This window comes from Mesoplodon mirus (genome assembly GCF_964341445.2).
Source record: "Mesoplodon mirus genome assembly, chromosome: 2".
Lineage (NCBI taxonomy): Eukaryota > Metazoa > Chordata > Mammalia > Artiodactyla > Ziphiidae > Mesoplodon > Mesoplodon mirus.
The window spans coordinates 45,546,906-45,561,136 of NC_138977.1; the positions used below are offsets into that span (position 1 = coordinate 45,546,906).

Sequence of the window (14,231 nt, forward strand, 5' to 3'; positions counted from 1 at the left end):
GTCTGTAATCTTAGGAAATGTTATATGCTCTCATGCCACTAACAGGTCAAGGAGAAGTACAAAGCCTTACCTACGTTAAAGAGGGAGCGTGTCATTAGAATAGAAAAACGGAATTTTAAACTATTAGAAAAACGAAGTGAAGCTCTGAGGTGGAAGCATGGCAGGTGAATCAATACGCATCTCTTTTTAAACTCTCTCCCTGGAGCAGCTCCTAAGCGGCAAGTGTGGTGACTCCAGCCTCTCCTCCAGCTACACGAGGAGGAAAGAGCCTCCCATTTATTTTCCAAGTACTGTTCTGGTTACCCTGATTACTGTCTGTCTGCGGTCCTCTCTAACCAAAACTCTCCACTGGCAGCAAGGGAAGTGATTTTTTTTTTTTTTTTAACTTTGACACTTCAGGCCTCCAACTGGCAACTGCTTTCACTGTTCAAATGGGAAAGTGTGGAAAAGCTTAAGAACATAGAAGTTACCGAAAAGTACGCACCCTTGTCAGGCACAAAATCTGGTGACTACTGCTCACCAAATTAAGTCTAATTCCATTAATAATAAATGAGAATGTATAAATAAGGCTAAAATAGAATTCGCACACACTTCACATAAACGTGAAATGCATTATACACTGCTAAGGCCCAAGGCTGGGAAGAAAATAACCTAAAATGTTCTATAGGACAAGAAAAACCTCCTTGCACGGAGAAGTCTGTTACTAGATACTTTTTACAATGGAGGCACAATACTGGTCAGCTCTCGGAATTTTTATTGCTTAAAGGCACATCCAGTATACATGAAATATCCTTGGAACATTGCTGGTCTTCTATAAACATTTTAAGTTCTAAAACATGTACCTTTATGCACTTTAGTGCTTCGGGGTAAGAAAAACTCGACTTTGGGTTTCCTAAACCGTGAGTCAGCAGCTTTTTCCTGTTTCATTCATGCCTATAGATGTGTACGTACACACACACACACACACACACACACACACACACACACACACACACACACAACCTGTTTTTATCCTGGGTTAGTTTGGATCAACAAGGAATGATGCCAAATGGCTTGCGTTTTGTCTTCCCTGGAAGAGTCACTAATCTCTGAATCTGCATGGGGAACGTCACCATTAGTGGCCGATGCTCTCCCAACATGTGTAGCTACAAAGTGCTTTCTTGAACTGGATTATAATCTAGGCAGTTGTTACTCTCAAAATTAATCCAGCATAACTAAATTTTCGGCCCCTGGAGTCCTTTGACCACGTGGGTCTGTACCAACCCCATTCAAATCACAGCTCACCTACACCAACTCCTTTCTACTGCTTAGAAAGTCTGCTGGCTCCCCTGCTCTCTTCATACATTTCCTGCTGGCTCAGAGCTTGGCAAGTCAAGGTTTGCAAAGCAGAATTTCAAACTTTCTCTGTACGTCACTGTAGCAGTGCATTTTGGTTTCTACCACAGGAAACGTAACAAGATTCCTCAGGGACAAGTCTGCACGTTCACTCAGATTAAGTGAACACCACTATCGAGCTCACTCCCCCGGGATAGGACTCGACTGCTGTGCAGGCTCAATCCTATCTGCCATATATGTCTAAGAATGTAATTCTCTGCCTACTCCAGTACCAACATTTTTATTGTTTACTTAGTCGTCAGCCTTTGCCCTAGAACCTTAGCATCTAAGGATGAAGAGCAGGAATCCTGAAAACTGCCCTCAGAGGACCACACCTTAAACAGACAAAGCAGGGTGGCATCCATGGGCTCACCACCCAGCTACCACTAAGGTTTTCTTCAAAGGTATCTTATTGACCACTGTGCTTACTGTCAAACCAATAGTAATTGTCATAAAATGGCACCCTCTAGTCTTTCAGGTGATTTGATGTAAAGCTTCAAATCACAGCAGAATTTCAAGGAAGACCCAAATCTCCCACTGGATTCAGGCCCCTGCTATTGGAGCATCATAGGATGTGACAACTCAAAAGCAGAATCTGACCCTTTGGCACATTAAATCAAGGCCATATTTTAAAAAAATTTTGTGCGGGTACAGGTGTGTCTTGAGAATTGGTGGAGGTGTCTTAACGGGCATTTTGATCCCATTTTCACGATAAAACGATTCATCATCTTGTGGAATTTAGAGGGAAAACTAGTGGCCACTAGTAGTTCTTCCAAATCTTTCATTTTGGGAACAAAACTTTCAATGACTGACTTCTTAAGCCTTACAACAGAGAATAGAAAAATAATTCTAACAATCATAATTTTAGGATGCTCTTTATCAAGAGCCATGAGGATTGTCTCCAGAGAGTAGTGAAGAGAAATGCACTGTCTTCTCAAGAGTCCTAGTGTTGGTGCAGAAGATACTACTGGAGATGACAGGTTACTCCAGTCCTGATTGCTTGATCGTGTGGTCAAGTTTTATAAATTAGTGTCTGTGTACCCTTTAGAAATACTTTAAAAACCTTTGTCGTCTCCCCTGCACTGTAGAGAAAATTCTTGCTTTTATCTTTCTGGTAATAGACCAGTTTCCAGTCTGTAAATGGGAAAAGTAGAGACATGCAAGAGGAATAAATTGTTAGAGGGCCCCGCTGCATGGGGGTGACACCCGCTTACTTTTTCTTATCCTTGTCTTTCTTGGTTTGCTGGGCCCCAGACTGCTGGGCCTGGGACTGTAGCAACTGGGCTGCCGCCTTCTTCTTCTGGAAATTGTTCACCTCCTCCTCCAGTTCCTTCTTCTTGTCTTCCACTTTCTTCTTCTCTTCTTGGTGTGTCCGCTTTAGGAGGTCGAACTTCTCGTGGAGCTGGAGAGAAGAGGAGGAAGACAAGCTTGGTGGAGGGAACGGGACGCTTACTGGCGTAAGGCTACCTGGATCCGTTCAGAAGCAGAACGTGTGTGTGCCACTGCCCTTGTTTTAGTTACACAAGTGAGGTACCGTCTGGTGCTGAGCCAGGCCGAGGTGGTGAAAAGCATCCCTTGGAGCACTACACACTGTTGAAACTTGGACCCCTTAGCACTAAGGGGAATCTCTATGCACTTTTTCTGATAATAAAATACGTGTTCATTGTAAAAAGCATAAAGAAGAAAATAAAAATTACCCATGCTCCTAATAAGAAACTCACCCTAGTGGTAAGAAAAGTTCCGGTCCTTTTTTGAAAAGTATAATCTATATTTACTTAGAGACTTACACAGTGACTACAGATATATGTATCCATACTATTCAAATAAGAAGAGTATGTGGAGAAATTTCTGGCCCTTGACAAACTGAATTTAGAAAATTATCACAAAATGCAGAAACAAAAACTGGAAGGGGGCTTCCCTGGTGGCGCAGTGGTTAAGAATCCACCTGCCAATGCAGGGGACACAGGTTCGAGCCCTGGTCCGGAAAGATCCCACATGCCGCGGAGCAACTAAGCCCACGCGCCACAATTACTGGGCCTGTGCTCTAGAGCCCGTGCGCCACAACTACTCAGCCCGCGTGCCTAGAGCCCGTGAGCCACAACTACTGAGCCTGTGCTCTAGAGCCTGTGCTCTGCAACAAAAGAAGCCACCGCAAGGAGAAGCCCACGCACTGCAACGAAGAGTAGCCCCATGGGCTTCCCTGGTGGCGCAGTGGTTGAGAGTCCGCCTGCCGATGCAGGGGACGTGGGTTCGTGCCCCGGTCTGGGAGGGTCCCACGTGCCGCGGAGCGGCTGGGCCCGTGGGCCGTGGCCGCTGGGCCTGCGCGTCCGGAGCCTGTGCTCCGCAGCGGGGGAGGCCACAACAGTGAGAAGCCCACGTACTGCAAAAAAAAAAAAAAAAAAAAAAAGAGTAGCCCCTGCTAGCCACAACTAGAGAAAGCCCGCACACAACAACAAAGACCCAACGCAGCCAAAAATAAATAAATTTATATTAAAAAAAAAAAAACTGGGAGGGAGGGAGGGGAAAATCCTTACTATTTAGATAATTCTAGAATTTTTACCTAGCATTCAACTTGATACTTAAAGCCAACAGCAAATAAGGCTCAACTTTCCTTTCTCTGCAGCAAAACTAGGGTGAGTACTTAGCTATTTAAATAACCTCTAACTTTCTTATTATCTAAGGCAAACCTATTTCTTGCTCTCTCTCATTGGGGTGACTGTTACAGCAGAAATCCATGGGGCCTGATTCCAATTGATGTTTGCTCAGATAAACTCTTACAAATTTTAATGTGCCTCAGTTTATCTTTTTTTTTTTTTTTTTTTAATTTTTGGCCACGCTGCACAGCATGTGGGATCTTAGTTCCCTGATCAGGGATCGAACTCATGCCCCCTTGCAGTGGAAGCGTGGATTTTTAACCACTGGACCACCAGGGAAGTCCCTCAGTTTATCTTTTAACAGGGTAAAATGAGTAATATTCATTGAGCTATATCAGCTAAAGAATTAATTGGGTCATTTTAAAATCTGAAGAGAACTGACTTTTTAATTCTGGACTCTGCTAAAACTGTATCTTATTATAATGAAAATATTACTTAAAATGAGATCAAATTACTACTCATCATAATGTGAAATAATCTGTACATCTGAAAATATTCATTGTTATTTCATTTTATAATATTCTATGCACACGTTTAGCTGTGTATTTAGGGTACTACATATAAGAAACAAATGTAAGTAAAAAGGATGCATTTACATTTAATCAAGTGACCTTAAAAGTTTCCACACTTCATTAATCTAATGGCAACTAAATTAAGTTCTTGGTTTAACTTAAATAATGGGTACATTATAATGAAATATACATTCATCTGTGCAGTTTTAGGCAGATTTTCTGTACTTAAAATATTTTAAAGTGATAATTTAATTGTGTGTCTGTGTGCTTAATTATTAGAAACAACTTTGTTCCATACCAAAACCTATACTTTGTGTTTCAAGAAACTTCTCAAAATAAAACTCAAATAATCAATAAACACTTCTTTGGAAATAAAAAAGGAGTCCATGGGAACCTCTAGGATGCAGCTACCCTGGGCTCGGCGTGGGGAACTAGAGTCAGCAGGACACTGGAGCCAGGGGTGTGCGTCCCAGAGGGAAGCCAGAGCACAGACACGGCGGACGGAGCCCGTCCTCCATCAGACAGGGGCAAAGGGCCCTCCACCGTTTAGTTCACTGAGTTGACTGGTAGACTGAGACAATAATGGTCCCAGAATTGCAAATCTTACGTTTCATCACTTGTAAATCGATGAAATATGGAGTTACAAGGAATGTGGGATCAGGTCTGGAAACCTAAGTTCTAGCTTTAGTCTTGGCTTTGCTACTAACTAGGTATGTGACTGCATAAATAACTTAAGCTTTACGACACTCAGTGTTACCATCTGTGAAATGGGGATAAGACTGGCTGCCCTACTCTTCGTACCAGGTTAGTAGCCCCTCGTGTGATAGAATATATGTAGCAAGTGCTTAGAGCAGCACGAAGGCCTGTCTCGTCTGTGTCTCCCCCGGAAGCAAGGACAGATGGCTTACCTCTTTCTCTGCCTCTTTAAGTTCAGCTTCTTTCTCCTTCACTCTCATGACAAACATCTGTCTCATTTCTTCTTCTTTCTTCTGAAGTTCTCCCAGAAATTCATTCCTTTTTGCTTCGTATGTCTCCTGAAGACTATTCAAAAGCCACAAACCAAGGACAGTGTCATGGAGTTGCATGATAAGAAATTTCAGTCCAGACAATTCCTACCCAGCCACTTCCTCAAAATAAATAAGGCTGCCAACTCACCAGGTTCAAGGACACACAAAATGGCACCATCTTCTTTTTAGTTATGTGGCGATCAGAAAGAAAAGCACATCAGGAACCAGAGATGAGGCAATAAGTACAGTGTAGCACTAATGGGATGTCTCTTACTGGCCAAGCTGTATGCTACATACATTCACATGGGGGAAGCCTGGGCTGGCCAGTATCTCCCAGTTCAGTACCACGTAGATACTGAAGACGTGATTTAGAATTTTAGAAGATGGAGGGGGTGTAGAGAGAGAAATGCATCGGCACTGGAGCCAGACAGACCCACCAGGGTTGGTTTTGGGTTCACAGCAATTTACTGACTGATCTTGGGAAGGGCACGGCCTCTCAGCCTCAATGTTCTCTGAATACAATGCCTTCCGGGGCCCATGATTTCGGGAGGTAAATGTGGGCAGAGTGAGTGAAGCATTTGAGGTCACATCAGTGCTTAATAAATGTTACCCCCGCACGTGTCTTCCTCCAGCCCCCAGTTTAGAAAACAGACTCAGTGAACCACCTAAAGAGACAATAGTGTATCTAAAGGTGTTACAGAAAATTGCGGCTCTTCAAGTGGTATTACCAATTGTAAACAGAGCAGGGAGGAGTTTGATTTTTATTTTAAACCTTATCCTGCCCCTGACTGTCTACAGAACTTGGGGCCCAATATTTTAAAGCAAAGGCCATCACGCAGTTTTACCTCCAAGTCAGAAGAGATATATTTACAGAAAAATCACCTTTGGTAACACAACTAGAAAAAAAACCAGACACCCACACCCACACTTACACAAACAGAGATACATTTGCCGGTAATTGCTATCTCTCTCTCTCCCTTGCAGTTTCCCTAGAACAAGGGTTGTTACAGTTACACAAGTCTGCAGCAGGATTATCCACTTTTACCTAGGGACCAAATTCATCCAAAGTGCTGATTCCAAAATGAAGAGCGCCTGTGGATGAGCCCAGGCTCCATGCAGAGCCACCCCAGCATTCACACTTGTCCATGTAGAAGGAGAAAAAGAACATTCAGGTGGTGGAGGGGCGTGTGCATGTGGACATACGTTTATAAGAGCAGCATACTTACAAAATGCATTAATTAGGACTGTTTATACTTCTATAATCAATGCTCTTATTGGTTGCTGAACAATCAGTTCTCCTGCCCTCAAGAGTGTCAACACTGCCTGGGTAATGGACAATCACGAGTTTGGAGTTTCTGGAGGTATATTTGGCTTTCACATTATCTTAGGAGACAAAAGCAAGTTTGGCCGACATTAGTGTTGCCTAATATTAATAGCAATATTTGGACTTGAAATTTAAGCTATATAGCCACAGAGAGAGAGAAATGCATGGATAATGAAACTATAAAATAATTCGTGAGTTTGATTTTGCTTGTTAGCTTCTAATAAACTCTTTATCACTATCATTTGTGTCAGAATGGCCAAAGGCAGAGGATGACTTGTCCCTGCTATGAAATTTGGGGGGAACCCAGTTTTTGTTCATTTTAAGATAATGAATCCATCTTCCTCTTCTTTCTTTTTTTTTTTTTTTTTTTTTTTCCTGTACGCGGGCCTCTCACTGTTGTGGCCTTCCCGTTGCGGAGCACAGGCTCTGGACGCGCAGGCCCAGCGGCCATGGCTCACAGGCCCAGCCGCTCCGCGGCATATGGGACCCTCCCGGACCGGGGCACGAACCGGCGTCCCCTGCATCGGCAGGCGGACTCTCAACCACTGCGCCACCAGGGAAGCCCCCTCTTCTTTCTTAACAAGCAGTGGGACACCTAGTATAGAAACACTACCAAGAAACATGACCCAAAGTGTGTTCCAGAGATCGCTAGTTTCAAGAAATCTTCAAAAGTGGGGTTCCCAAGGCAAAAGAACAAAAGGAAAATGCAATGTGTGACCTCCCTTTAGGAGAGCCACAGCGCACGGGGGCTCCCAAGCCCTGCAGCACGTCAGGGTCGCCTGGGCATGTTTTACTGGACTTTTCTGAGCAGTTTCCTAACTCCACTCCTGGAGATGCTGACTCAGGATGTCAGGCGAAGGCAAAAGTAATCTGTATTTTTAAAATGCTTCCAGGTGACTTGATGTAACTAGTCTGCCAAACACTGCTTGTCTTAAGTGCTCTGAAATGTCCCTCAATTAAAAAAAAAAAAAAACAAGACCTGTTTAAGTTGATTCACTTAGAGCCAAATTTGTTTAATTGTGAAAACTTCTGTTAAGTGACCCACAGAGAGAAGGTCCTTTGGGTAATGCTACTGGAATTCTGAGACCTCTCAGCATGACTCGACCTGATCCAGTCCCAACCACAACCTAGCTTAGGCTCCAGTTTCTGGAGATCCATTTTCAAACTATGGGTCATGACCCAATCAAGGGTTTTAACCAGTATGTTAAAAGAAAAAGTTTAGAGAACAGGATAGAAGAAACCAGAAAGGCAGTGCAAACTCTAAGAGCAGGTGTCACTTCACGATGTGTATATTGGATCACGATGTAGAACACATTTGATAGTGAAGGTTGCAGCCCAAAGCTGGAAAGCGCATGTTCTAGAGAAAGGTTAGGGAGCGATGTTGCCACCAGCCAGATGGCCTCAACACATGCTGCTTATTAGATGGCTGCATCTGGGGACAGGAACCAGCTTTGCAACTCTGACACTGGAAAGCATAAGCAATGTATGAGAAAGAAATCATAAACCCCCCACTCCAAGGAGTCACCTGCAGTAGGTTTCTTAGCAATGCAGTCACAGATCCTACTCCCCGGGCACCTGAAGAAATCCACATGTGAATGAGAGACACCAGACACCCTCCCCTATGCTTCCAGCCAGTGAAAACCAGTCCAGAAGGAACTGCATCTATAGTACCCTCTCAGATACCTAAAGTGATGATATCTTTTGCAATATCTAGCTCTTCCAACTTAATTTTTAATTGTAGTTATTAACACCCTTTTCCAAGTGAGAAGTGAACAATTTTTTCATGAGGGTTTGGGCTGGTTTGAAACTGAGGCTTTTATCTTCTCATTCTCTTCTAACAGCTTTTGGGAGAGGCAGGCTTTGCTCATGGAGGTCAAGGGAAGGGAGAACGAGCACTGACACTCCAGTTCATCGTGCACTCCGGTAATTCACGTAGCACAGTTGTCTCCCTGTTACGTCTCCGGGACCACCCAGCGGGGGGCAGGCCAGAGCACCACCCGCCACTGGGGTTTACGGAGGAACTTACACACGCACATGTGTTATCCTTACAACAACGCAGTGAGGTAGCTATTATTATCACCTCCCATTTTATACATGGAGAAACTCGGACACAGAGGGGCTTAGTAACCTGTGCAGGTCACACAGTGAAGAAGTGACAGAGCTGGGACTTTCAGCTGGGCCACCTAGCTCAGGTGGGAGCCCCACCTCCCAAGGCTGGGGAAGTGAGCCCTCCATGCTCCTAAAAATGTATGGTCCCATGGGCCTGAAAACTTTGTGATTTCTTGAGAGAGGGGCAGTAAAGGAGCACTTGTGACCTGACAGGTAGAGTCAAGGAGACGGTGGTGTTTTGAGGTGAGGATGGAGTGTTAGGAAGAGGGCGGTGGCATCTCAGGAGACAAGCAGCAGGGACAAGACCCATCCCCGCTCCTGTGTGACATCCCCGCCCCCATCTTCCTCCAATGCCAGCCAGAAAGGGGCCAGGGTCTGGGGGACCTGGGTCCAGGGAATGCATGGGTGCTCTGGCTGGGGTGAGGCATGAGCTCTGGGGCTGCAGAGCAGCAGGTGGGAAAGATGCAGCACAAGAGAAAGCAGGTTGACGCCTGGACATAGACACGTGTAGTGACAGAGATTCCACCGCAAGACACGAGAGGCACAACGCTGAACGCAGGCAGGTTGAAGGAAAGCACCAGGGACAGATTCAGCTTTTGTGCCCGGGACGTACTTCCAAGGCTTAAATGTGGCCTGCCCAGCTTCTGCTTTGGTTTCACACGGTGTCATCTATTCAGGGGAGCTCCCACTTATGGGCCTCGGCTTTCGAGGCCACTCTTTGCTTTATAAACACGTGGTATAAACACAAGTGGCACCCAGAGGGCAAGTGGTGGACACAGGGTGCCCAGAGGGGAGGGTGGGCTTCACTGTACACCCGTGAAGGGATCCTCTACTTTGAGAATATAAAAGCCTTGAGTCCTTCACTGATACTCCTCCAAGCTCACCCTAAATTCACAGGGAAAAAAAGTCTTCTATGAGCATCCAGGCATGATGACTTTGAAGGTGTAATTCTGGGAAATCCCTTAAATTAACTGTGGCCTTTGCTTTTCCTTAACTGTGTCCCCTCCTGCACTCTCAGTGTCAGGCTCACAGGAAATGCTGGGGAGGCTGGAAACTCCTCCAAGGGAGAGGCTGGGCCCTTTGTAAAGCAGTGGTTTCCAAGGAGAGGAAAACCAAGTTTATTTCACCTTGCTATCTGCCAAGACATGTGATTCAAAGCCAACTTTCATGTTCCAAATGATCCTGCCTGCACCAAGAGGGCCACTGGAGGTTGACTGAGTGGGTTTCTAAGAGGAGAAACTATTTCCAGGGTTCCCAGGAACTGAGATGATAGAAGGTGTTTATTTTTAGAAGGTCTACTTTTCTCTGTTTCTTATTTTCTTATACAGGGAAAAGAGTAAAGGCCTTGGTTTTATATATATACATATATATATATAAAATATATTTATATATAAAATATTTACATATACAAAATATATTTTATATAAAATATATTTCCCTCCTTTTCATCCTCAAAAAGGAACCCTCAGGCCAGTAGAAAAGGAACCAGATGGGGAGGGGGATACGTGTGAATAAAGCACGTTCTCTACAAGTCAGGCCTCAGCGACATCCACCACAGGTCCTGAAGCCCCTGGGGACGGGGAGGCCATAGCAGTGAGCTGAATCCAGCTCTGCCAGGCCTTGCAGGACCTGCCAGACCCACCCAGCAACCTCCTCCTGGCGGCAGCTACCCTGGCCTTGCAGGAGAAATTGTAACTCAAACGCAGAGACACAGGCAGCAGCAGGAAATCCTCACCAGCCCTGGTTCCTGGGAACCAGGAACCCCAGTTGGTCGAGATGGTGGAAGGTTAGTGAAGGGGCCTGCATCACAGACTCCAAGTTCCAGAGCTGAAAAAAACACAGCTGTGCTGAATGGTTCTTAAAATTTGGGGAGGTAAGTTACCTCTAACAGACTTAAGAAACAGTCACATGCATTCTAACTTCTGCAGGCAGCTCAGGACTCCAAGAGATGATCTAGGCCAGGGGCTGGCAAATTACAGCCTGAGGGCAAAATCTGGCCCTGCCTGTTTTTGTAAATACATTTTTATTGGAACACAGCCACTCCTGTTCTTTTATGTTAGGGTCTCTGGCTGCTTTCACACTACAAGGGTGGGGTTGACTCACTGGGACAGAGACTGCATGGTCCACAGAGCCTAGAGCATTTCCTCTGTGGCACATTCTGGAAAAAGTCCCCCTACTAGATCTCACTGTCCCCTTATCTAGCCCAGTTCCTCGTCTTACAGGTGAAGAACCTGAGGCGCAGGCAGGTTAAGGAGTTGGGGAGTAGCAGAGTCAAGACTTGAACCCACACTGCTGCCCCTTCACCCTTCAACACCGCCTGGGTTTGAATGAGGGTGGAGGGCACATGGGTTCCATTTTTACTGTGGTTCCTTTTGTTTCATCTCTATGCATGGGTGAAGAAGAAAAAAAAAAACCTCTATGAAAAAATAAAGATAGTCTCTGCCACACAAAAACCATCTTCCTCAGGCTTAATAACCAGAGAGTAGGCTTGATTGTGTAGGGGCTATTTTTTGGTCAATGCATTTCAAGGTTCAATCCCCTGAACTTGTGTACACAAAAGGGCATCATCCTCTACCCCGCCTCGGAAAGCACACTTCATGTGAATGAAGAGGGCCAATTTTACAAGCCCCTAGAGCAGGACTAAGTGATGCAAACTTAGCTAGAAGCTAACTTTTTGGTTAGAAGCCCTCTGTCCGGGGTCTCCATTTGTTCTCACCAAATACATTCCACAGGAGCACTCCACTGGGAGACCAGTCCAGACTTCACCAAACTAAAGAGATTCCAAGAAAATAACCTCCCTGCCACTGCAATGGCAGCTCAGATCCAGCAGAGGGAGTCCACTGGCTCTGCACACAGGCTGCCTCAGGCACCGCGGCCAGCCAGCTCCTGAGCATTTGAGTGGGAGTCCAGGCCAGCCACAAAAGAGGAGAACAGTCTTCTCCAAGGAACCGTGGCCCCCGATCAGTACAGGCGCCAAGCACAGACACACCTCACATCACCTCAACTCAGATCCCCGTGAAGAAGCCGTATGGGTTCAGTATGCACAGAGCAATCCTCTCCTGTACCAGGTGGCGGCAAACCTTCCTCTGACCGTTCCCCAAGCCTGGAGTGGCCCCGGCACTCTGCCCCCGCCGACCCTTCCCCACCACTGGGCTCTAACAGGGCCTGGCCTTTGCGGGGCCCCTAATTCTACATGAACTTCGATATTCTCCCCTTCACGTTTTGCCTCTTCCTCTCCATCCATCAGCGGTGTGGGAAAATACGCAGCAAATGTTCTGTAAGTTATTTCCTTTACTACTCATTCGTGTTGTTAGAATTGTACTGGTTCACTGGAACCTAGTAAGAGCACGTCAAAAAGTAGGAGACATGGTAAGTTAAACCTATTTGGCAAAAATGAACGGGACAAACTGTAGTGAGCATCCACACCTTTGTAAATGCCTGGACCAGGGTCTGTGCCTCTGTGAGTATAACCGTTAAGAACAGAGGTTCAAAACTCACACCTGTCACTTCCTACTTGGGCAGGCTGTTTACACTTGCAGTACCTTCATTTCCTCATCTGTAAAATGGGGATGCAATAATGACATCAGCTGCATCAGGTACTCTAGATGATACAAATAAAGCGGTTATCGCAATGCCTGGCAATCCGTGCTATTAATCTGCCCCCGCCAGGTCCCTCCACCACCCACCTCTCAATCCGACAAGCATTTCTGTGATGCGCCAGCACGCCACTCACACCGCTGCCTGGGGGGCCTGACTGCCAGGTGCCCACATACCTGAAGGGCTTGCTGTCAGGGTCGGTGTCCTTGAACCCCATCTCTTCGAGCTTACAGCGCCGATACAGCTCATAATGGCGGGTGTGAGTCTGTTCTCGCAAATCTTCCATGTTCACACGGATCAGCATCTCCCGAAGTTTCACAAAATCACAGTGGTTTTCATTCTCAACTGCAGGAAATGGGGAAGAAAGCGGGGAGGGCTCTCAGCAGAGATGTCACTAAAATCTGAAGTGATCTAAGACGTAGTTACCGTTGCCCCTGAAATCTCTGAGGCCTCAAGGTCACCCGAAGATCCTTCACTGGATCCTCCTTACACCCCTACAAAGACAGGATTTCTGACAGCAGAGACCATGATTGCTGATGATGAGGGTGGCTGCTGAGGGCAGGCACCGTGGGAGGAGCTTTGCCAATACTGTCTTGGCTCTTGGCAGCAGTTCTGCCTAGCAGGATTCCCAGGCGCAGAGCGTGGCTTTGATGAGCAGGCTGACCTCCCAGAGGCAGCAGAGTCTATATTCAGACCCCATCACCTCTGGCTCCAAAGCCCGGCCGATTTCTGCCCCTCCGTGCTGTCAGGACCTGTACAAGGCAGTTTTTTGGGGGTTTTTTTGTGGTACGCGGGCCTCTCACTGTTGTGGCCTCTCCCGTCACGGAACACAGGCTCCGGACGTGCAGGCTCAGCGGCCATGGCTCACGGGCCCAGCCGCTCCGCGGCATGTGGGATCTTCCCAGACCGGGGCACGAACCCGTGTCCTCTGCATCGACAGGCGGACTCTCAACCACTGCGCCACCAGGGAAGCCCACAAGGCAGTTTTTATGTATCATCTCCTTTAATTTTATCAACAACACTATGAAGCAAGTTTTTCTATTATAGAGAATTTGGGAAGACTGATAAAAACCATAATTTTCCTACATATCTCAAAGGTACTGTGCTTTCTCATGTCTCACAGATTTATTGCCTTTCCTCAGAACAAAGGAAACGGAGGACTGATGTATCGTAAGCCAATGAGGGAACTTTCTGCAGCCACTCTACTTAATCCATAGCACTGGACATCCCTCCTTCAGAACACACAAGGGTTGGTAATAGAATCTAAGACCTTGCCCATCAAAGTGACATAGGAAATGTCTTCAGGTTAGAGATTGTGGTCATGTCCTACAATTATAGGTCACTTGTTCTCAGATATTTACTGAGAAGACAATTTCCACAAAAAAAAAAAAAGAAGACAATTTTTCCAGAGATAATGGAGAAACAAGTATCCTCTTGTTCGCAAGCTTTTTGCAGCTTTCTTATTCTTTGCTGATAGAGAACTCATTCAAACTCCCAGGGAAGATCTCTCTTCCAGCAGGAATTTATACGAAATTCCCCACACAACCCAGCATTCTTGGGGGGCTGCCTCATAGGCACTATAGGGCTGCAGCCACTTCTCTCCATTGCTTCCCAGCCTCCCTGCTTCTTTCTGGCCTCCACGACTGCCAGGTGT

General features: G+C 46.0%; 1 protein-coding gene across 5 annotated transcripts in view; it reads right to left on the reverse strand.

Moving 5' to 3' along the window:
• Positions 1–14,231, reverse strand: part of SEPTIN11 (septin 11) — a 104,303-nt gene that overhangs the window by 21,786 nt on the left and 68,286 nt on the right. For all 5 annotated transcript variants that reach the window (XM_082611426.1, XM_082611425.1, XM_082611424.1 and 2 more), the window contains exons 7-9: positions 12,754–12,922; positions 5,449–5,581; positions 2,589–2,776 (exon numbers count right to left, since the gene is read on the reverse strand). In XM_082611426.1, the coding sequence (XP_082467552.1) occupies positions 2,589–2,776; positions 5,449–5,581; positions 12,754–12,922 (490 nt within the window). The remainder of the gene's footprint in view (positions 1–2,588; positions 2,777–5,448; positions 5,582–12,753; positions 12,923–14,231) is intronic.